This window comes from Ciconia boyciana, chromosome 8 (genome assembly GCF_034638445.1).
Source record: "Ciconia boyciana chromosome 8, ASM3463844v1, whole genome shotgun sequence".
NCBI classification, from domain to species: domain Eukaryota; kingdom Metazoa; phylum Chordata; class Aves; order Ciconiiformes; family Ciconiidae; genus Ciconia; species Ciconia boyciana.
In genome coordinates, this window is record NC_132941.1 from 44,535,850 (window position 1) to 44,556,594 (window position 20,745).

The window sequence follows — 20,745 nt, forward strand, 5'->3', positions numbered from 1 at the left end:
TGATTGGCCTCTCTCCCTTGAGTGTATTCTTAATGTTTTGAGTAGTACCCTGAGAATATCCTCCTATCTTTCAGTTATCTAGTGCCTCTGTCCCAGTCTATTCCCCTTTATCCTCCCTTCACCAGTTACTTCAGCTTTTTCAGTATGCTCTATGGCTAAAACAATTGGTGTATCATTTCCATATTGCTCTGTCTCAGATTGCCCCAGTGTCATAGTTGAGACTGAGGAACTGTTTGGTTTTTTGTGTTATTAGGGGGAAAAAAATATCAGACTGTAATCTGTACAGAGTAGTGCAAGATCTCTTCACGATCTCAGCATTTCACTTTTTAGCACAATTTCATTTCCTGAGACTTTCCAAGCAAACCCATTCACTTGCTTCTGTTAATATTATCAAATATGGGTTATTAGAAAAAATACACTATTGACTGCAAACATATTTTTCCTATATAGTCTCAGTAATGATTGCTCTTGTCAAAATATGTAGGCACTTGAAACTGAGAAGAGCTTATTTCTTATGCATAAATCAACAGGGGTTTTTATAGTTGTTGTTAGCACATGAAAATTGCTTCTTTGGCAACCGAAGCGCATTATTTTTTGATTGTTGCAGAAAGACCTCTACTTCTCAGATTGGCTGCAATCTACTATTCTTAGTAGATTTGAGACTCTTGTTCAATTAGTTGGTCATTTACAGAGGGTTATCTCTTGTGCAATGTTACCCAAGTCTAGGGAGTATGTATTTAGGCTTGATATATTTTAACCTGGGATTGCAAGTACTACTTGTCATTAATCATAATTGTTTTATTGTTGTATGGCTTTAATCCAGTTAAGAGTAATGAGCTGTGGTACCCTGGTTATGAATCACCTATCATACATTTTGTTTCTGGTTTTGTCTTTAATTTTGTACTCCTTGGCTTTCTGATATTTGATTTTGGCATAATGTGAATATTTGCATTATTCTTATACAAGGGTACTCATGCCTACTGTTGACTGCAGTGGTATAGCAATTTAATTTTTTTTTTATCTGGGAGTAATGAGATATGCGGAGCACTCTAACGGGGTGGGAGTTGGGATGGGGGGGTGAAGCTATGCCAGTGTGCCGTCCAAAATTTTCCATCATTTAACTGCAGTATGTGTTGCGTTTTGCACTTGTGGTAGCTGCTTCTTCAATACTATCCTTACACGGTTGCTGCTGGGTGCTGCTGAGAGCCACCAGGCTTTATATGCAGCATATCAAAGAGGGGCAGGGGAAGCAGGCAGACCTCAGAAAATAGAATGTTTCAGGAGCTGGCAAAATCACTCCAGAGTGATTTTGGGACCATGTAATGAAAGGCACTGTGTAAATGTTAGGTTTGGCTCAGAATGAAAAATTCAACCTTTCTGCCTTCCTCCCTTGTAGAAATGATGAGATAGTGATGCCAGAAGAACAGACAGGCCTGGTGAAGGAAAACTATATCTGGAATGTCCTGCTACATCGTGGTGCCACCGATGAGGGAATATTTCTCCATGTGCCTCCCGGAAGCTATGACCATGATCTCTTCACCATGACATGGGGGCCAACCATTGCAGCACTTTCTTATGTTTTTGACAAGAGCTTAGAAGAAACAATCATCCAGAAGGCTATCTCTGGTTTCAGGTAACTCTTGCATTCATGAAGACCCAGGAGAGTTAAAGTGTGGCCATTGTCTCCTGTTTACCTGCTAGAGACATCACAGTGAATATCAACTGTTATTTTTCCTAGCAATTGAAGAACATTTTATTGTGACCTACAGTCCTCTAGTTTTGTTCTGTCATTTGTATTGATTCATCCCATCTTGCCCTCTCTTGGTTGCCACTCACTGTTCGGCTTGACTGCTGTGTTGTCATAAATCCAAGTGCCTGGGGTTATGTATTTTTAAACTCCAATCTGGTTTAGAAGACCTGCTGGCATAGTTGTGCTGCTTAGAAATGAGGGGAAAAAGTCACTCTTAACTTGCACAGTTACGCTGGCAAAATCCCTGTATATGAACAAAACCTCCCATGTATGAGGCCATAGCTGTGGCTGAATAGGATGGGGGATTTTTTTTTTTCTTTTTTTCTTTCCCAGATGACCAGTATTCAAAAAACTTGCTATCTGTGAAAACCTGTATTGGAACGATCTTTGGTCATGCTTAGATCCAAACAAATGATGCCTTAAGCATAGTTTTAAAGCTCTGTTAATGTACTGCTGTATCCATGATCTCTTGGAAACTAGACCTTCAACACTACTGCCAGTCTCAGCAACCCTCTCTTATGTCAAGACAGGAGATTAGGTATATTGGCTCAGGTGCAAGTGGTCTGTCTTTTTAGACTCACTTCTTGAAAGTGATCCTTGCATCAGCACAGACAAATATCAGGATCTATGGATGAGGATTGAGATTATTTGAGGGATAATAGGAGACTTCTATACATTAGCATTCATTATGAATGGGTGGAGAGGAAGGTCTAAAATGTCAACAGAGAGGCTCTCTGATTTGCTGTCCTGTAGACAGACTTGTCTGTGCTGACTTATTACATTATTTTCTGTTTTCTTCTTTCCCCAGGAAATGTGCAATGATTTCTGCTCACTATGGCCTTAGTGATGTGTTTGACAATCTCATAATTTCTCTCTGCAAGTTTACAGCCCTCAGCAGCGAGGTAAGTTTGCAAGGAGGGGAAAGAAGCATGGCTTTTAGTATATCGGAGCTCTCTTCCTCTGTTAAGCAGTAATATTTGCTTATTTTAGTTATCACAATATCTGTAGATATCCATCAGCTCCTGCCCAGAGTTTTCTGGAGGAGGCAATGAAAAGCGCGTAGCGAAGTAGGACTTCCACAGGACACGTTCAAATATACAAATTTCCTTCTAGTCACTCACAAGTGGCAGTTTGTGCAGAGCAGAATGTCATGATGTAAAGTGTTTATTCCACCTACTTGACCTGAGGAGACTTAGATCTCCCTGTGATCAAGACAGTGATCATCCATGGATCCCAAGCAAGTTTATGCATTTCAGCTATTGAATATTTAGTTATAGGGCTTATGTGGTGCCAAGAGGGACTGTTTTGTGAGCTGTCATTCCAAAGTGTAGGGGCTGTGCATCCACCCAGCATAAAGGGGTTAGAAAAACAAATGCTTTGAATTCTCAGTTGGTGTGTGGAGTCTGGTAATAAGATTGGCTGTTAGCCTCACTTTTGGCAAGCTCTAAAGACCATTTCTGTGGATTGTACTGTGAGAATAAATTCAAGGTACAGTGGTTGGTGTAAGCTTTTTTTTGCCCAAATCTGTTTGTGTGTTACAGCATCAGCCTGTTTTTCCCCAAGGTGTTTGATAGACAGTGCGTGGCAGACCATGCATTGTGCTAAGGAGAAATGACAGCAACTCCTTTAAAGGGTCATAACTCACAAAGAATCTCACAGCATTGCTCTGAGAACCAGTGCAAGACCCACAGTAAGCAGAATAAAATTGCCACACATACAAAAAAGGGAAACAAGATCATTCAAGACTGAAAGCATGGGAGTAAAAAGGCCAAGACAGGTGATTTTTTTTTTTTTTTTAATCCCTTGAAGGGATAGTGGAAAGGGAACAGTCCTGCAAATTAATCCAGTTAATGGAATTAGGCTGCAGGGAAATGGAATTGTTTGGACTGGGTGTTTTGTATCACTTGCATTCTGGCATTGGTAGCAGTGAAAAAGTACCAGGTTGACTATTAAAAGACAAAGAAATCCCAAGTGGTTGGGTTTCTTTAGATACCGTCTTCCTCCACAGCTCAGAACAGTAAAGATTAAATACTTGATCCTCTCCAGGCATACCAGACCTCGAGACTACCAATGCATAACACAAACAGAGGAATGTCTGCCATGAAACAACTGTTTGACACAGATTTACACAGCAGAAGCAACTAGACTAAGCCCTCAGAGGCACTAGCTATTGCCAGCTGCATCCCATCTAGTTGTGAGACTGGAATCTGGAGCAGTCTGGGGTCTGTGTAAATTAAGAAAGCATGTCTTTTGGTGATGATGTAGAATCAGGGACTTCTGGATTTGAAGAAGGTTGTGAGTTCTTATCTTTGTCCAGATTCCAAGTACACCAATTACTTTCTGCTGTCCTAAATTCCTGTAAGGCTTGGAGACAGTAGTGGAATATGACAACTGAACAAATATTTGAGAGACAGTCTGGTGGAAGGGGAGAAGGAGGGGCTGTCTTCAGGGGCTGAGGAGACAAAACAAAGAGCAACTGTTAGAAAGCAAGGGAAGAATATCAAAGTGTCACTTAGTTGCTAGTCACTTCCCAGGTCAGATCATCCTGGTGATCAGGCATCCTCTCCAAGCACTGCAATTGCTATGCATGGCCACTTTGGTTCAAAGAAGAGGAATGGAAAGAAACATGGAGGGGCATTAAGTGATTTAAGAAGAGCAAATGCCCCGCTTCTTGATCCACAGTTAAGACTCATACTGACTCAGTGTATAAGTAGTAGCAAAACCCCTGTGTGTTTTAATTCAGTGGTTGTGGCTTGTTGCCACAGTGCAAAACCAGGCGTATTGCTGTTTGCACTCTGAGAGTTCAGTGATGTATTAATGTGGTTTCCCCATAGGAACAATGGAAAAAATGAATTGGTTGTCACATTTCTGCCAGACTTCTGATGGAGTTCACCTCTAGATCAAAGACCCATTTTGATAATAGTTTTTGCCAGCAATCTGGCTGAAGCAAGAGCTAGTTTTTCTGAACTTCAGGTCTGAGATTGGAAGAGCCACATTTTCAATCCATCCTATCTCCTGTCTTCTCTCTCCTTTCTTGATGAAGGAATGAGTATGGGTTTTGTCCACATAAGCAAGAGAATGGCAAAGCCCATCTCTTGTCAAAAGGAACATTGCAATGAGCTTAAGTAACTGCAGAAACATGGAGCGTGTTACAGTGTCTGATACTAGCTCACATGGTTGCTGGGGTTTTTTTCTTGTTTTGGCACCATATACTTTGGTTGGTTTAAATGACTTAGCACGCTTCTTGTATTTTGAAAAGCTGTGAGTATGTTGAACAGATTATGAGGAATTGTGATCCAGCATTTATTGGCAGAGACTATGTCAGGGTTCATCACTCTTACTTTGAATCTTGCTGTTACGTACTGGTAGGAGTAGCTTTGCAAGTCAGTAATGCTTTTGGCCATAGTTTCCTTCTCTAACAGTAAAGCGGAGTAATTGCTGCTTCCAGAGGAGATGTGGTACTTTTTGTAGAAGGCTTTGATCCTGGAATGAGTTCCCATAGCAGAATAAATTAGTGTTAGTGAGTTTTCAGCAAGCACTTTCAAAGTGTGGTGTATTGTTGTAATTCTTGGAGAGCTTATGTCTAGGTGGTTCAGGGATTCAGCTTGTATCAGGTAAGTTGTCTTGTCCTTTGTGCAAAGTGAATGAGCTGAGCAGTTATCCAAGCATCGTACACAGAATTGTTGTCTTTCCCGTAACCAGTTCTGAACAGTCTGCCCTAATTTGCGTTGAAAATAAAACATCTCTTGCTGACTGATTGCCACCCCCTCTTCTTTCCTGCAGTCTATTGAGAACCTGCCCACTGTTTTTGGAAGTAATCCCAAGGCCCATATTGCAGCAAAGACTGTGTTTCACTTGGCCCATCGCCATGGTGACATTCTGCGGGAGGGCTGGAAAAACATCATGGAGGCCATGCTACAGCTTTTCCGAGCAGAGCTGCTGCCCAAGGCCATGGTGGAGGTAATAATAGCTGGCCCACGGGTAATTGAAGAGTAGGGGAGTGGGAAGCTGGCTTTTCATAGAACCAGTTCAAAGAGGAGGAGAGCTCTCTTGCAAAGGCCTGGCTTTAGTAAAGTGTGTACAGAGCTAGAAAGCCTGCAAAGGGTGTAGTGTTCGAGTTATGTGCAGGGTCCAGCTTCTTTCGTAGGGTTTCATTTTTTTTCTCATTTTACTTTTTGTTGGATTTGAGAAATTCTGGCATTCATTTTACTTGAACAGATTTTTAATATTGTGCAGAAGAGGGACATGCTTATAGGCATGAAGTATTAGAGCACAACATTGGTATTGCCAGATGGGGGTGACACTTTACTGAAGGGGTGAAGAGCTGGGGTTGACTGCCTACACATGGGCAGTTGGGTGTAGTGTTTCATCACTAAGTGAAACATTATGGGGCTGGGGGGGAAGGCTACAAAGAAGTAGACAATTTGTCACATGCATGTTCTGGTCTGTCTTCCAGGTTGAAGACTTTGTGGATCCTAATGGCAAAATCTATCTGCAACGTGAGGAGACACCATCTAACCGGTGAGTGTCAATAGCCCAGGCAGTCCTTTTTGTACCAAAGCTGGAGAATAATATTGATTTCTTGTTTTCTCACTGGTGCTGGTGTCTTCTGATTTGCAGTGGTGAATCTACAGTGCTGAGTTTTGTTAGTTGGCTCACCCTCAGTGGGACGGAGCAATCTGGTATGAGAGGGCCATCTACAGAGACACAGGAGGCAAAACGAACAGCTCTGGAATGCATAAAGGTAACGTACAGGCTGTAAAAGAACCTGCTTTTGTTTGTGGTGACAGTACTATGTGGATAACGGGCAACAGAACCATAAATATACATGCTTCTAGGCAGTATTGCAGGTTCCAGAGGACTTGGGAATTGTAAGAAACTACAGAGGAGCGTATCTGCATTGACAGCTAAAGGGTCTTACGTGTTGTTATGCACAAATGTAGTAGCACATGAAAACAGGAACGATTCCCCACAAGAGGCTGGGATCTGCCCTTGACATCACAGTCCTATAATTGAAGACAAATTAATAAATTCTCAAATGACTAATCTTTTCCAAGACAGTGTTAAGGCGTATGGTGCCAACAAAATCTGAACGTGGGGTTTGAGAAGTGTGTGGACAGAGGAGTTACCTGTTAAAATCTGTCTAGCACAGATCAGGTCTGTTAAAGGTAGTTGATGTTAAAGGAGTGAACTAGCTGGCAGGAGTTGTGTTCAAGCCACTATTTGTATCTTTCCTGGGAACAAGCTGTGTTTCTGGAGGATCTGTTTGTATGCCTTCCCCATCCCCCAGATGCGCAGTCCTCTCTTCTGTCTTTTGCAGCAATGTGATCCTGAGAAGTTGATCACAGAGAGCAAATTCCTCCAACTTGAATCCCTCCAGGAGCTCATGAAGGTGAGATAGATATTGGGCAAGGAATTGGACTGGAGATGGAATAAGTATACTATGTATGATTATGGATATATGCTGTCTACTGTGTAGGAGCTTAAGGTTATGGTTTTTCATCTTTTCTGGTGTACTGTGTGCCTAATGAGAACATTCTAAAAGGCCACTTTAGAGGCAAGAGCTGTACAGAAATATTTGACTGTGTGCCCCTAGGTAGCGTGGTACCTGGGTGCTGTGGGAGACGTAATAAGGCTGGACTGACTAGCCTTTGGGCTAGAGAAGCTCATCTCCCTGAGGGAGGGTAGTTACTTACCTGGTTCTCAGGCTAGTGTGGAGTTTGAGACCACTCCAGGGTGTAGAACGAATCTGGCTGCTACTCACCATTTCCAAAAGCAAATAGTGCAGTGCAACCCTTGTGGGGATGCAGTGTGGGCTGGCAACGTGTGTTGCCTAACTCCATGGCTCCTTAAAGTGCAAGTGCCTTTCCCTTCAAGCTGCTGTAATTGCAATTCACTGGCTTCATGAGTAGGGCACATGACACTACTGAGACTTGTGCTAAAACAAAGGAAAGGTTTATTTATCAAGGCTTGCTGCAGAGGTTCAGAAGAATAGGTATTGAGTTTCAAAATAAAAGATGAAGAACAATACTTAAAACAGCTAAAGCAGAACTTGATGTTTGGATCACACAAAGACCACGTAGAGAAGTGGTGACTCAGTTTTTGTGTACTATCTCAGTTCTGGGGGAACATTTTACTCTTACCCCTATTATGTCAGGAATTCTCCCTTCATATGCAAGCCAATGGCTTGAGAGGAATAGTTCCAGTATTGGTAGTCATTCCTAGGAATGTCTGCCTTTTCTGTGCTTCACATATTCTTAGCAAGATGCTGCTGTCTTTCAGAGTTCCTCTCCATCTGAGAGACTTCGTCAGAGTTTTAATATCTTTTAAGTTCATATTGCATCTTGCATAATAAAAAGATATAATTTTTCATATATTTAGCTTTACCTCTATCCAATGCATTTTTGATAAACTATGCATGACCTCACTAGACAGTGGAGTGCAGTTTTTCCCAGACTCAAAGCATTCTGTTGGTCCTTACTTGTTGGTCCCCCAGTTTTCAGGGCTTGTGATTCACAAATATTTCCTGGCTTTTCTAGGCTCTAATCTCTGTGACTCCTGATGAGGAGACATATGATGAAGAGGATGCTGCCTTCTGCTTGGAGATGCTTCTGAGGATTGTGCTAGAGAATAGGTATGACCTTGAAATACATGCAGATTCACTGTAAATGTCCCTGCTTTACTGCAGCTGCTGCCTGGGTCCAGGGAATGAGTTCCTTATGTGCTTGGTTTGCCAGCTTGAAACAGCATGTGGCTGTAATTTCAGGGCTTAGCAATTCCACTCTAGCATGTGCAAACAGAGGGGCTATTCGCCCATGAATTATTGCTTGATATCCTGAGATTTGGAGAACATAAACTAAACTCTGGAGGGAGAATTCTCCCACCTGATTGCTTTGCAAGTAATGAAGTAAATAAGAAATTTGACGGCTTTATTGTTTCTATGTGTCTGTTCTTATATCTGCTGGCTGGAGTTTTTCATTGAAATGAAGAAATACAGGGTTGTCTGGAGTTCTGGGAGAGGTAGCTGGATCCCGCTTGTCTCATCTCCTTTCATCCTACCCTTTCCCTCCTCCTTGTTGTGGCTAGGGACCGTGTGACCTGTGTCTGGCAAACTGTCCGAGACCACCTCTATCATCTCTGTGTCCACGCAATGGAGTTCTGCTTCTTGGTGGAGAGGGCAGTGGTGGGGCTGCTGAGACTGGCAATTCGTCTCCTTCGTCGGGAAGAAATCAGTGCACAGGTAAGGGATTTTTGAAAGTCATTTACAGGGGTTTTGTGGCTACACCTGGCAACACAGGAAACCAGTTGCTGTTGGATGGACCCACATTTAACCTGTCTGTGCTGCAGGTAACAACAAACAGCAGTTGTAAGTAGCTCTAAATAAATGAAGGGGGACCTTGCTGGAGAATGGAGTGTAAATAATAGGGTGTTATTCTTGTCTCCTTCTCTGGCCAGGTTCTCCTCTCATTACGTATCCTGCTCATGATGAAGCCAAATGTGCTGTCCAGAGTTAGCCATGAGGTTGCCTATGGCCTCCATGAACTCCTGAAGACGAATGCTGCGAACATTCACTCCGGGGATGACTGGTACACGCTCTTCACCCTCCTGGAGTGTATTGGGTCTGGAGTGAAGCCACCTGCAGCCCTGCAGGTTACAGCAAGGGCAGATAACGACACAGGTAAGACAGGCCAGCTTTTGCTAGGAAATCTGATGCCTGCCTGCCAGATAAGCAGCTGCTTCCTCAAGCTTTTCAATTAGCAAAGGGGACTGCAAGAAAACAAAGCTGATATTAAACTACATTAGCAAGATTAAAGACCAGCACCTGCTGTTCACTCCTATCCCATGGTCTGTCCCTGTCTCTACTCTGCCATCTCTTCCTACTCAGTGAGCAGCAGTCCAGGTGCTAGTCCCTGGGGGAGCAGTGGGAGGAAAACTGATATCAGTTGTAGCAGCTGTAGAAGGTCTTTGCTCTACCCAAGGAGCATTTTCTGCTGGTTGTGCTCTGGTGCCTTGGGTAATATAGCCTTAATCTCTCATCTGGGTGTGTAATGTAAACCCAGCTGTTGTTCCTGTCATACTTGCTTCTTTTGTGGGACTGACTCCTTTCTGTCCCCATTTTAAGGATCTCGTAAAGCGAGTTGTTCTTTAAAATTCTATTTCCAAATCCATTTGTGTTCAGAGTGCCTGAACCATTCCCACAAGACCAACCCACTATTTCCCACTTCTCTTGACTGTGTTAGAAAGACGGTCTTTTCAGCAAACTGTTCCTGTTTCGCTTTAGCCAGCTGGCAGTGTATTTGAGGCTGACAGCTTCAGACTTTTAAAGCAAACAGCAAGAATAGGCTTTTCCAGAAGCCTTCGTTTTCCTCTTTGCTTGTCTAGGTCCTTCTTCCTTGCTATGTCCTGATGCTTTGTGCTAGACAGATGGGAGAAACCTGATTTTGCAAAATCGCTATGGCCTTTGCCTTCTGGGCTAATGCTGGGCTATCTTCTCCCTTTTTTTTTTTTTTTTCCTGCTTCTGTCTTTGCTGATTGAGCAAACTACTTGACTGTGGCACCTTGCACATCAGAACATTAGTTCTCTTTACCTCCTGAAAATGTTTGGTGCACTGTGTTCACAGCAAGTCTGTCTCTCTGCTGTTGAGTTTCTAGATAATGTTGAATCATGGAGAGAATTAATTTCTGCTTCTAAATAACATTATATCAGTAGATTAAATTTGGCCCTTGAAAAGGTTTCTGTGCTTGGGACATGAAAATTAAGGTTATCCTTAAGTCCTAAAAAAGGTCAGGGAAGGTAGATCTGACAGGTGTGGAACATGCTGATGTAGATTGCTGTTCATGAGAAAGACTTTACCAGTATCAGTGTGGAGCTGAGTGACCCCAGAGGCCCTACGTGAGTCATGTCATTCCATGTTGTGCTTTTGGAGTTGTCTTGGCTGAACCTAGCACCTCCAGGTGCTACTTCTGCTACTACAGAACTACTTTAAGTAGTTCTTAAAGTGTGTGGTACATCTGATTCTTCCCCCAGGGTCAAAGCGCTACTACAGAACTACTTTAAGTAGTTCTTAAAGTGTGTGGTACATCTGATTCTTCCCCCAGGGTCAAAGCACTAGACTTCCTGCCCTTTTTAAATCCACAGTCAGGCTGACAAGTGACATAGCAGAGGATGGAGAGCCCCTTCTCTCTGAAGGGGAAAGCCAGACATACCTACAGGGGAGAAACAGTATCAAAGATCTGTGTTTCCTGCTGTCTCCTGTGCATGCTCCTGTCATAGTTGTTCTTCCTCTCACAGGAGGAGAGGCCTGGCCCAGTTTCTTCCAGGGCCCACAGGTGTTCCTAGCTGATGCTGATCTGACTAATCTGGATTGCTTCTCCCTAATCCATAGCTACTCTTCCAAGTGCTTGATTTGGCTTTGATTGAAAACCCATGCCTTTTGTCTTGAAGGTGCTCAGTCAGACAGCGAGGTCTCCTCCTCCTATCATCCAAGTGACATGAGCCTGGACCGTGGCTACACCTCTGATTCGGAGGTGTACACAGACCACGGGAAGCCAGGCAAGATGCATCGCTCAGTGACAGATGTGGATGTCATGAACAGTGGCTGGCTAGTGGTAAGTAGCTAATGGACTTCTGGTGCCTGAAGAAGACTACTCCTAGCATGGTTGGGGGCAGAGGGTGTGGTAGGGAGAGAAAGAACAAGACAGTAGAAAAGAGAGATAAGATGAGCTGACAATGTAAATGGAGGTAAATGGAGGATGGGGAGGAGATGCAGATGGAGAGGAGAAAGCTTGGAGGCAAATGAGGAAGAAAGGGAAATGGATCCTACAGAAACGTTACCTGTTGGCTTCAGAAGAAAGGCCTTTTCAGCGTGTGCATGAGGTGCTGCTTGTTATGCTGCCCTCTCCTGCTGCCCTCTTGCTGTGCCCTGCAGGTGGGGAAAGATGACATCGACACCTCCAGATCCCCTGCTGGGCTCAGCAGGTTGGGGCCATCTCCTCTTGTCAACCAGTACAGCCTGACTGTGGGGCTGGATTTGGGCCCACATGACACAAAGTCTCTTATGAAGTGCGTAGAGTCCCTGTCCTTCATCGTGCGAGATGCTGCCCACGTTACACCTGAGAACTTCGAACTCTGTGTCAAAACGATCCGCATCTTTGTGGAGGCGAGCTTGAATGGGGGTAAGATGGCCCTTGGTTTGACAATCAAGACTGGGCTTGGGGTGGCCAGTTGGGAAGAAGTGTGAAGTATACTGTCTGGGAATGAGTCCCCAAACCCCAGAAAATGGTCTGCTGTGAAAAAAGTGTCCTGGCTCCTGCTGGCAGCAGGGACCTTATTCTTATCCCTCTCTCTGGGATGGAGGGGAGGTCTGGAGCTGATGTGGAGGTAGCAGTATCAGCTGTTGCTGAAGGCTGTTCCTGAGGGGTGCTGGCTACCTCTTCAAGCGGGTAGTTGTCATTTCACAGGACAGGGCCCTCCACTGGGGATATCAAAAGGTGGCTGCTGTGTGTGTTGAAAGGCAGAAAATTTTCTAGTGGAGTGTGTATATGGTATGTTGCTGCCTTTCACTTTCTAGGCTACAAGTCCCAGGAGAAAAGGGGGAAGAGCCACAGGTATGATGGTAAATCCAGTCGGTTAAAAAAAAAGCCAAAGGAGAGCTCCACACGGCGATCACGGGTCTTGAGCCAGCACCAGGCGCACACACATAGTGATGAGGACGAGGATGAGAGCATCCCTGCCAGCTACCACACTGTGTCTTTACAGGTTAGTCAGGACGTAAGTATAGCAAGGATTTCCTCCTCTCCTTTCCCATACTCAGGGCCTTGCTAGGGAGTCACTGGGATTCTTCATGGGGTGAGGGGGGGCTGCATCCTGGGTTAGTGTGTACTGGATGGCAGAGGGTGGCTCTGGTGGCAGTGTGTGGTTCTGCAGTGAAAGAGGAAGACTGCAATTTGGCCAGGCAAAAGCACAGTAGCAGTGTACTGAAAGCAAGAAGGGTGGGATCTGGAGCTGTGAGTTGCTATAGTAGGTAAGATGGATATGGATCAAGGACATTTGGAGGCATGAGGTTCATGTAGGATTAGTGGGGAGTCTGACAGGGCATCTGAGCTTATGGAGAGGGGAAAGCCCTGTGGGCTGAGACACTGGGATTTCAAGTACAGAGGACTGGGATAAGGGAGTCCATTTCTCTCTCCAGCTGGTACTTCAAAGGTGTGAAGGCACAGGCCTGCTGACTGCCAGGCTGTTGGGCCTCAGTTCAGTAGTAAAGTGACTAGAATGCTGTGACTAAATGCCCATACGGAGTTGTTCTGAGGGAGCTTTGCTTGTGCTTCATGCTTTTCTTGTTAAAAAAAAAAAAAAAAAAAAAAATTGCAGAGAGTTGTCCCTGGACAGCGTAGCTGAATCACTGGGTTTCTCCCTCTGCCTGGGAGAGTCAATGCTCTGTGCCAGGAAAGGCTCCATTCTTTCTCCTGGCAGGACTGGGATACTGTTCCTTGAAGATGGGATTGACATGGCTACTGAACTGACACAAATCTTGCTGAAGATGCCTGGCACTTGACCACTTAGGGAGAGCACAGACAGCAGGGCCTGACACCGTCTCCATAGCTATACATGGTTACGTACACACAGGAAGAAGGCTTGAGTAGCTGTAAGCCTTTTAGTATTGGTTTGGGGAAGAGCAGAGACCAGGGTTGCTTCAAAAATTTACGTGTGTGTTGCTTAATGTGATGCTTGACTTGCAGCTCCTGGACCTCATGCACACCTTGCACACACGAGCGGCCACCATCTATAGCTCCTGGGCAGAGGAGCAACGCCATCTAGAGACAGCAGGGAGGAAAATCGAAGCAGATTCCCGAACACTGTGGTCCAACTGCTGGTGTCCTTTGCTACAGGGTAAAGCCATCCCCTTGTGATGAGAGTGAGCAGAGAAACTTCAAAAATAATGGCAGCACTCAGGAAAGTTGAGGAGCCAAGAACTAACTGCAGAAAGCAGGCAGAGATTGTTTTTAGGGTCTGCTGTAATTGAAAAAGAACTTGGATCAGATCCGGAAAGGTATCTTTAAGCATGAGTTAGCTGCCATCTTGCTTCTGGACCCAACAGTAGATTCCCAGTCTGTGGCCTAGAACAAGTATAATGCTTTTTCTTTTTTTTCCACCACCACTCTCCCCACCCCCCGAGAATGTTTGATCTTCATTAGACTTTTCACCCTAGACTAGGGAAGTAGGGATGTGACACTTTCCCTGTGGGCTTTGTCCTAAATCCCTCTCTTGCAGGTATTGCCTGGCTGTGCTGTGACGCCCGACGCCAGGTACGGATGCAGGCACTCACTTACTTGCAGCGGGCCCTCCTGGTACATGACCTGCAGGCCCTGGATGCCCTGGAATGGGAGTCCTGCTTCAACAAGGTAACCTCCTGTCTGGGCTGGGCATGTAGGCAGGAGAGCATTGTCATGAAGAGCAAAGCTGTGTGCGGGAGTGGCAGAATGGTGTCCTACTTCAGCACCATCTTCTTGAGCAGCTTGTTCACCACAACAGACAAGGCATTCCCTACTCTGATCCTGTGAAAACTTCCTCTCTGCCTAGGCTTCTGACAGAGCCTCTTGGAGTATTGGAATGATCCACTCATTTCCACTTCCCATTGCTTCTCCCATGCTCTCTGCCTAGAAGCCACCAGTCCCAAAAGCCAGCTCCTTCCTGTAAGGCTGTCTGTGCAAATCTCATCAGTCACTTTTCAGCTCTGAAATATCAATGTGTCTGATCCAACAGGTGCTGTTCCCTCTGCTAACCAAGCTACTCGAGAACATCAGCCCAGCTGACGTTGGAGGGATGGAAGAAACTAGGATGAGAGCCTCAACACTACTCTCCAAGGTGAGCATGCTTCTGCTGCCTGAAAGCTCAGGGGAAACCATGTGCCTCAAAAAACCCAAACTGTTTGCTGTATTAGCTTCTCAGCATCTCTGATCTGGATAGGTGTCAGTTTGCTGGGCTTCTCCACCACCTTCTGCTGTTGGAACATGCCTTCTTTCCAGAACTGTCTCCATGATCCTGGCCTTTGGAAAAGTTGTCAGGAAGGAGTTTGTGACTTTATGAAGAATGGAGAGAGAAGTATTTCACCCAACATTAGTTGAAGACAGTCTGTTCTAGTGGTGAAATGATGCATGTCACAAGCTAATAGTACTGACCTAAGGCAGAGAGTCTGGAAGGGCTGGAAGGCATGGTGATGCAGACTGCAGTGGCCTCATGCAAAGGAGACAAGATCCACTCCTCTACATAAGCAGCTCAGAAGAGTGGAGGCCTCTGGCATCTTCACGCTGGGCCTATGCATGCTTCTAGCCTGCCACAAGGAGGGGGAATTCCAGATTTGCAAGACTGGCTTGTCAAGCCATGAGCAGCAGCCCTGATGCTACTTGTTGACAGTAGTTGTGGGGTTTTTTTCTAGGTGTTCCTTCAGCATCTCTCCCCGCTGCTCTCACTGACCACCTTTGCTGCCCTGTGGCTGACAATCCTGGACTTTATGGACAAATACATGCATGCTGGCTCCAGTGACTTACTGGTAAGGTGCTGAAAGTGATGCTGCAGTGCTTTGAACAACCATTTATCGATTTTAACCTTCTAAACTTGAAAGGTGGTTTGGTGTGGGTTGTTTTTTTTTTTTTTTAACCTTGTAATCCTTCCAAAAACATTTTGTTCCATGGTCTCTCCCCTTGGCCTCTGTTTCCAAGTCAGCTCATCAGCTGGTTTGTGCTTTTGTTCATTGCTATATGTCCATTCTCTGTGTCCTGAAGAGCGTCTCTGATTACAGCTGGAGGCCATCCCAGAGTCTCTGAAGAATATGCTGCTTGTAATGGATACGGCTGGGATATTCCACAGTGCTGACTCTCGGACAGGATACTCAGATCTCTGGGAGATCACCTGGGAGCGGATTGACTGTTTCTTACCTAGGCTGCGGGATGAGCTCTTCAAACAGACAGTCATCCAAGGTACAAGGGGCTGAGAAACCTTAAGAAAACAGGTCTTGGACCCAGTGCTTGCACATTGTCCAGTACCCAGCTGCCATAGTGCCTAGATGCTGATGAAATGATAGTTGCAGGAGGCTGTGGGAGCTTGGGAGCTTGGCACAAGGAGGACAAACTGAGGATGGGCAAAAGGAGTGAGCAAACTCATGTGTGGGTTCACTGCTTGTTTTGTTTTCCTAGATCCTGTCCCCAGCATACCAATGGAGCAGCAGCATCAGAAATCAATAGTGTCTGCCCTGCCCCCTTCTGTGGGGGATGTGAGACCGGCCACCCACCTGGCTCCTTTGGAGAAGCCCTGTGAACTGGGTGCCAGTGGTGAGTCCTGTTTTCTTCTTTCTGGAGTCATCTTCCCAGCACAGTGGCATGGATCTGCTTTTCCTTGGTTTAGCATGATCTACAGTGACCAGGCCTCTGGTGTTGTGGAACTGTTGTGCTTCCAAATGGATAGGTTGTGCTGAGGTTATTGGGGTGGGCAGAGGTGGGGGCAGAATGCCTGTGATTGGCACCTGTTCCTCAGGGCCTCGTATGAAGGTATATGGAAGGGACAAGTCTGAAAAGGCCCCTGACTTGATCTTCAGCCCTGCTTAGCTTTGAGCTGAAAGGTGACTTTTTCAGGGCCTGTGTAAGGATATATTTTGTCTCTTCCTTCTTCCAGAGTCTGAGAGAGCCACTGCACCTGCCTCACCCACCATCAGCACCTCTGCCTCTCCTTCTTTCCCAGCATCAGCTCCAACAAAGACAAGCCCTGTTACAGACATACCTCCTACGACAGCACAGCCGCCTCTCATCCTGCAGCCTCTTGCCTCTCCCCTGCAGGTTGGGGTGCCACCTATGACTCTTCCAATCATTCTCAACCCAGCCCTAATTGAAGCCACCTCTCCTGTTCCCCTTTTAGCTACTCCACGGCCCACTGACCCCATGACAACCTCTGAAGTCAATTAGTTCGAGCATGTCTGAGAACTGTCTGCTGAGGAAGCTCTGTGGGTGGAGGATGCTGGCCAAATGTTGTCTGATAGTGGGCATGTTTGTTTTAGAAGATGATGCTAACCTGAGCAGAAGGGCTGCTGCCACAATCCCTCTGGAGCACATCACATTCTGCTCCCTTTTTGTGGCAACCACCTAGAAATCCACCTAGAAAATCCCTGTCTTCTTGGAGGGGTGCCCGGTTCCACTGACCAGTCTCCTTCCTGCCTTCACAATCTCAGGGGCCAGGCAATGCCCGCACCCAGAAGCCTGGGACCACGCTGCCACCAGTTTATCTGGTGAAGAGGGAGAACTCTTTGATGTCACACCAGAGAGGGGCTGCAGTACAGGACTGCCTCTCAGATTATTCAGTCCAGTTTCTGGACAATTCCCCAGCCATTCCCTAGCTTTCCTCCCCATGCTTCTGGTCACACTGCTTTGTTTGGGCTCCGGGCATGCCTGGGTTCAGCAGGTTGAGAATTTTGTGTAGAAATGTGGATTGCTTACAGTGCAGCTCCCAGCTTGCTACATAGGGCTTCTTGTCTGCTCTAGCCACATGCTTTCCTTCTGCAACATGGATCACAGCAATCCCCATGCCAGATAGGGAGTAGGCAGCACGGGAGACTGGTAGGGGCAGCACTGCTTTCCTCCCTCCTCCTGTAAATGTGATCAGGCTTTCTGGTTGGAGAGAGCAAATTCAGAAGGCTCTGCCTAGTTGAGCAGATGAGAAGAAAATGCAGAGTCCTGTGAGCTGAGAGCAGAGCACCATGGCCATCTCTCAAACAGTGCTTGGGGAGCCACTCCTGCAGGGTGAACAGCAGTGCTGTGTTGTCCACCACTTGCTACATTGGCCTCTTGGTGTCCAGTCCCATTCCTTAGGAGAATCCTCTTCAGCTAGAGAAGATGTGGGGATCTGTGGCACCTGCTGACAGACACTCAGCCAGTCTGCTGTGCTTTCTCTTGGAAGCTCTGCAGAGATTGCACCCTTCTGCATCTTCTAGTTGTTGGGAGCCCACTTCCTTCTCCACCTAGAACACCCCTGCAGCTGAGGCCCTGGTAGTCATTCTTGTGCTTCTGCCTTGCAGCAAAGATGTCCCGCTCTTCCACCCCCTCATGCCCAGAGCAGAGCTGGCTGCCCGGCAAGCGCTGTGTCTCCGTTCTTCCTTCTCTCTCGATTAGTTGGCTAAATTCTCAATAATGTCAATCTCAGAAATCCCACTGGTGACTGGGAGGGGCATGGGTGTGACTCCAACCCAGCGTATACTGTACTGAGAGGAACCGACAGTTGGGGGTGGGAGTACAACCAGTGTACATATAGAGTAAATGGCTACAAATCCAATGGACTTTTTACAGTGTAATAAATACATCCTGTAAATGAATGCTCCAGCGTTGCACTCCTTTTCTGTCGTGGTTCTGTGGCTCAGAGCTTTGGGAAGAGTGGAGTTTAGTTATCAAGGTGTTGTGCCTGGCTGCCAGCCCCCTGGCTCCATATACCAGGACCCTCCAACAGAGTGCTCTGTCTGCGGGGAGCACAGAGGGACTTGCCCTAACAGACATTCAGCTCATGGGGGTGGGGGGCTGCAGTGGAGGTTGGCCATCAAGGGGCTAAGCAGAAATGGTTCCCATCATGGGCAAAGCAGAGCTGTACCAGCTAGATTGCTCTTGCTTCTGGCAAGAAGTGTTGGCTAGAAAATTTCTGGTGTTATGCTGGTGTGTGCTCATGCACCACCAGGACTGAGGGCAGAGACTAAGGCTGAGGAGTAGGTGACCTGCAGCATCTCAGCACGCACCCAGAACACAAACCTCGGTGACAACTTGGCTGACTTTGGAGAAAGGAGCATTTTCTGTCTGATAAGGAAGAAATCCTCGTTTCCACTGACAGGACTTGTACTTGGAGAGAGCATGAGAGATCCCAGGCTCTTCCAGGGCTAATGCTTGCCATGGATATGGACAACCGCACATAATTCCCTCCCATTTTTTACTTTGGCTTGTGGCAAGATCCACGCACTGCCACAAGTGTCCTTAGAGCTGCGTGAGACACCAGTGCCTTCCCTATTGCAACGATTCCAGGAGACTTACAGGCTTGGTAAGGAGTTTGAAAACTTGGGAGTTTGTTTGAATTGTATGAGCAAAGGTCTAAATATTGTGTAATGGAAGAGTAATGCACATACTAGGAAAGTCCCGTTAATAAATCCTGGTTCCCTTACCCCATTTCCACCATTCCTGGAATATTTTCTCTGCTGCAGCCTTCTCTTCCTCACCCTCCACTGCTTCCAGATTGTGTCCTTCCAGCCCTTAGATGTTTTCATTCATGTATTTGAATCCTTGCGCTGCCCATGGCCCTTCTGTATCCAGCCCGCCTCTGTGTCTTGTATTTCCGAGCCTTGACTTCTATTTACAGCTCTGTTTTTCTGAACTGTTTCCAAAATGCTCGCTGAAACCTTTAGATGATGTTAGATTTAACTCTTTGTAAACCATTGCTCTATTGTCAAGTGCCTTGATGTCAGCACTACTATCCTCTGATCCCCAGACAGTCCTTTGACTTCTTGGAGTGGTGTCAGCTAATGGCAAAGCCCAGTTTTTCCTGCTGCCTTCACATAGTTGTTTGGGGGATGCTATGTTTTAAACTGGGTTTGCGAACCCAGTTTCTACTGAGAGCATTACATCTTAATTCAGACAATTGCGGTGCAAAGCAAAAGCCACCCAAGGAAACTGCAGGAAGCAGGACTGGAATGGAAAGAATGTCGGCTGGAAAGACAGACAGAATTGCACTTTAAACAGTTTTCACTAGCCTGTAAATAGGAATGGACTGGAAAACCAGAAAAAAATTATTTGAATGTTGTTTGGATTTTGCAATAACGAGGTTTCATATGTTACAGAGAAAAAATAACAGGGACAGTGTTTGAACTGAAAGGAGATCAGAATCAACTGGCAGGTAGCATGTGCTGTGATACATATTTTTATCGATAAGTCTCTTGGACTCTATTTGTAACTTAAATTGCATACAAGACAGTCGTACTACCAGCGGCTATTTGTGAGGAGCAGCGTTCACAACACTAGCCTTCAGCTTTGTCCCAGCATATACTTTTTCTAGTTTTGGACTTCTTTCTCATTTTTATGGGTCTGACTCACTGTTTTCCAGAGGAGGCTGGACAGACATCACCCTAGTTTGGATTTACATACCTCTTCTGTTCCCAGTTACATCAAGAACTCCCACTGCCGAAACAGAATAGGAATAAGTAGTGGGATTTAGCATGTGTCAGTAGGACACGTTACTGTGGAGCTGGTGTTTCCTCATTAGTGTGAAGCTTCCTAGTGGGAGAAAGCCCTATTGAAAGATAAGCACTGGCTGTTAAACCTAAATTTGGCACTGAAACTTGTGAAACTGAAGCAATGCTGCTTTTAGATTCAATTTTTAAATTGAATCTGAGCATACTCAGAAGACCTGGTTTGTAGGAAAGATTTCCCTGAAGTGTCTTCCAACAATGAGCTGGCTTTTTTAGAAGTTACCCTCGCTCCTAGAAATGCCAGCTGTTGAACTCCTCCGGAAAAATCTGTGCCTGTTATGGAGCCTAAGTATCCTGTGCTCCGCTCCTTCGCCCCACCTGCGCGGAAGGCAGCCTGGTGGGGTTTGTACCGCTCGCCCCGTGGCCCGGGAGCAATCTGAGCCCTGCCAAGGCTGCTGGAGGCGGCAGCAGCTGCGCCGCTGGCCCAGCGCCCACCACCCTGGCCAGCACTGTTCCCACCACCGTCTGTCCGTGCAGCCGTGGGGGTTGCTGGGAGAGGGAGGGCCAGGCCCGCTGTGCACTGGCGGACAGAAATTCAGGGGGCAGCTCTGGGAGCACGACCAGCTTGGGAGCAAAGTTCTGGAGTGCAGCTCCTGCAATGAAAGGTCGGGGAACTGACGTGCTGAATGGCAAGGAGAGGCCCTGGGCCTGCGAGGAGGCTGCCCGGAGTGGGATTCAATGCGTAGGAAGATGAGATTCCCCTGAGACTACAAGTCCCAGTATGCAATACTA

General features: G+C 46.2%; 1 protein-coding gene across 4 annotated transcripts in view; it reads left to right on the top strand.

Moving 5' to 3' along the window:
* The window catches only part of GBF1 (golgi brefeldin A resistant guanine nucleotide exchange factor 1), a 111,795-nt gene extending 93,437 nt beyond the window's left edge, over positions 1-18,358 (top strand). For 3 of the 4 annotated variants that reach the window (XM_072869521.1, XM_072869517.1, XM_072869519.1), the window contains exons 22-40: positions 1,397-1,633; positions 2,559-2,652; positions 5,534-5,710; positions 6,207-6,271; positions 6,371-6,494; positions 7,071-7,142; positions 8,290-8,384; positions 8,837-8,990; positions 9,206-9,428; positions 11,196-11,359; positions 11,680-11,926; positions 12,322-12,521; positions 13,490-13,640; positions 14,022-14,152; positions 14,514-14,615; positions 15,187-15,300; positions 15,550-15,727; positions 15,944-16,078; positions 16,419-18,358. In XM_072869521.1, the coding sequence (XP_072725622.1) occupies positions 1,397-1,633; positions 2,559-2,652; positions 5,534-5,710; positions 6,207-6,271; positions 6,371-6,494; positions 7,071-7,142; positions 8,290-8,384; positions 8,837-8,990; positions 9,206-9,428; positions 11,196-11,359; positions 11,680-11,926; positions 12,322-12,521; positions 13,490-13,640; positions 14,022-14,152; positions 14,514-14,615; positions 15,187-15,300; positions 15,550-15,727; positions 15,944-16,078; positions 16,419-16,705 (2,950 nt within the window). In that variant the 3' untranslated portion in view covers positions 16,706-18,358. The remainder of the gene's footprint in view (positions 1-1,396; positions 1,634-2,558; positions 2,653-5,533; positions 5,711-6,206; positions 6,272-6,370; positions 6,495-7,070; positions 7,143-8,289; positions 8,385-8,836; positions 8,991-9,205; positions 9,429-11,195; positions 11,360-11,679; positions 11,927-12,321; positions 12,522-13,489; positions 13,641-14,021; positions 14,153-14,513; positions 14,616-15,186; positions 15,301-15,549; positions 15,728-15,943; positions 16,079-16,418) is intronic. The other variant, XM_072869518.1, reaches the window with a different exon arrangement.
* Positions 18,359-20,745: the final 2,387 nt, after the last annotated feature.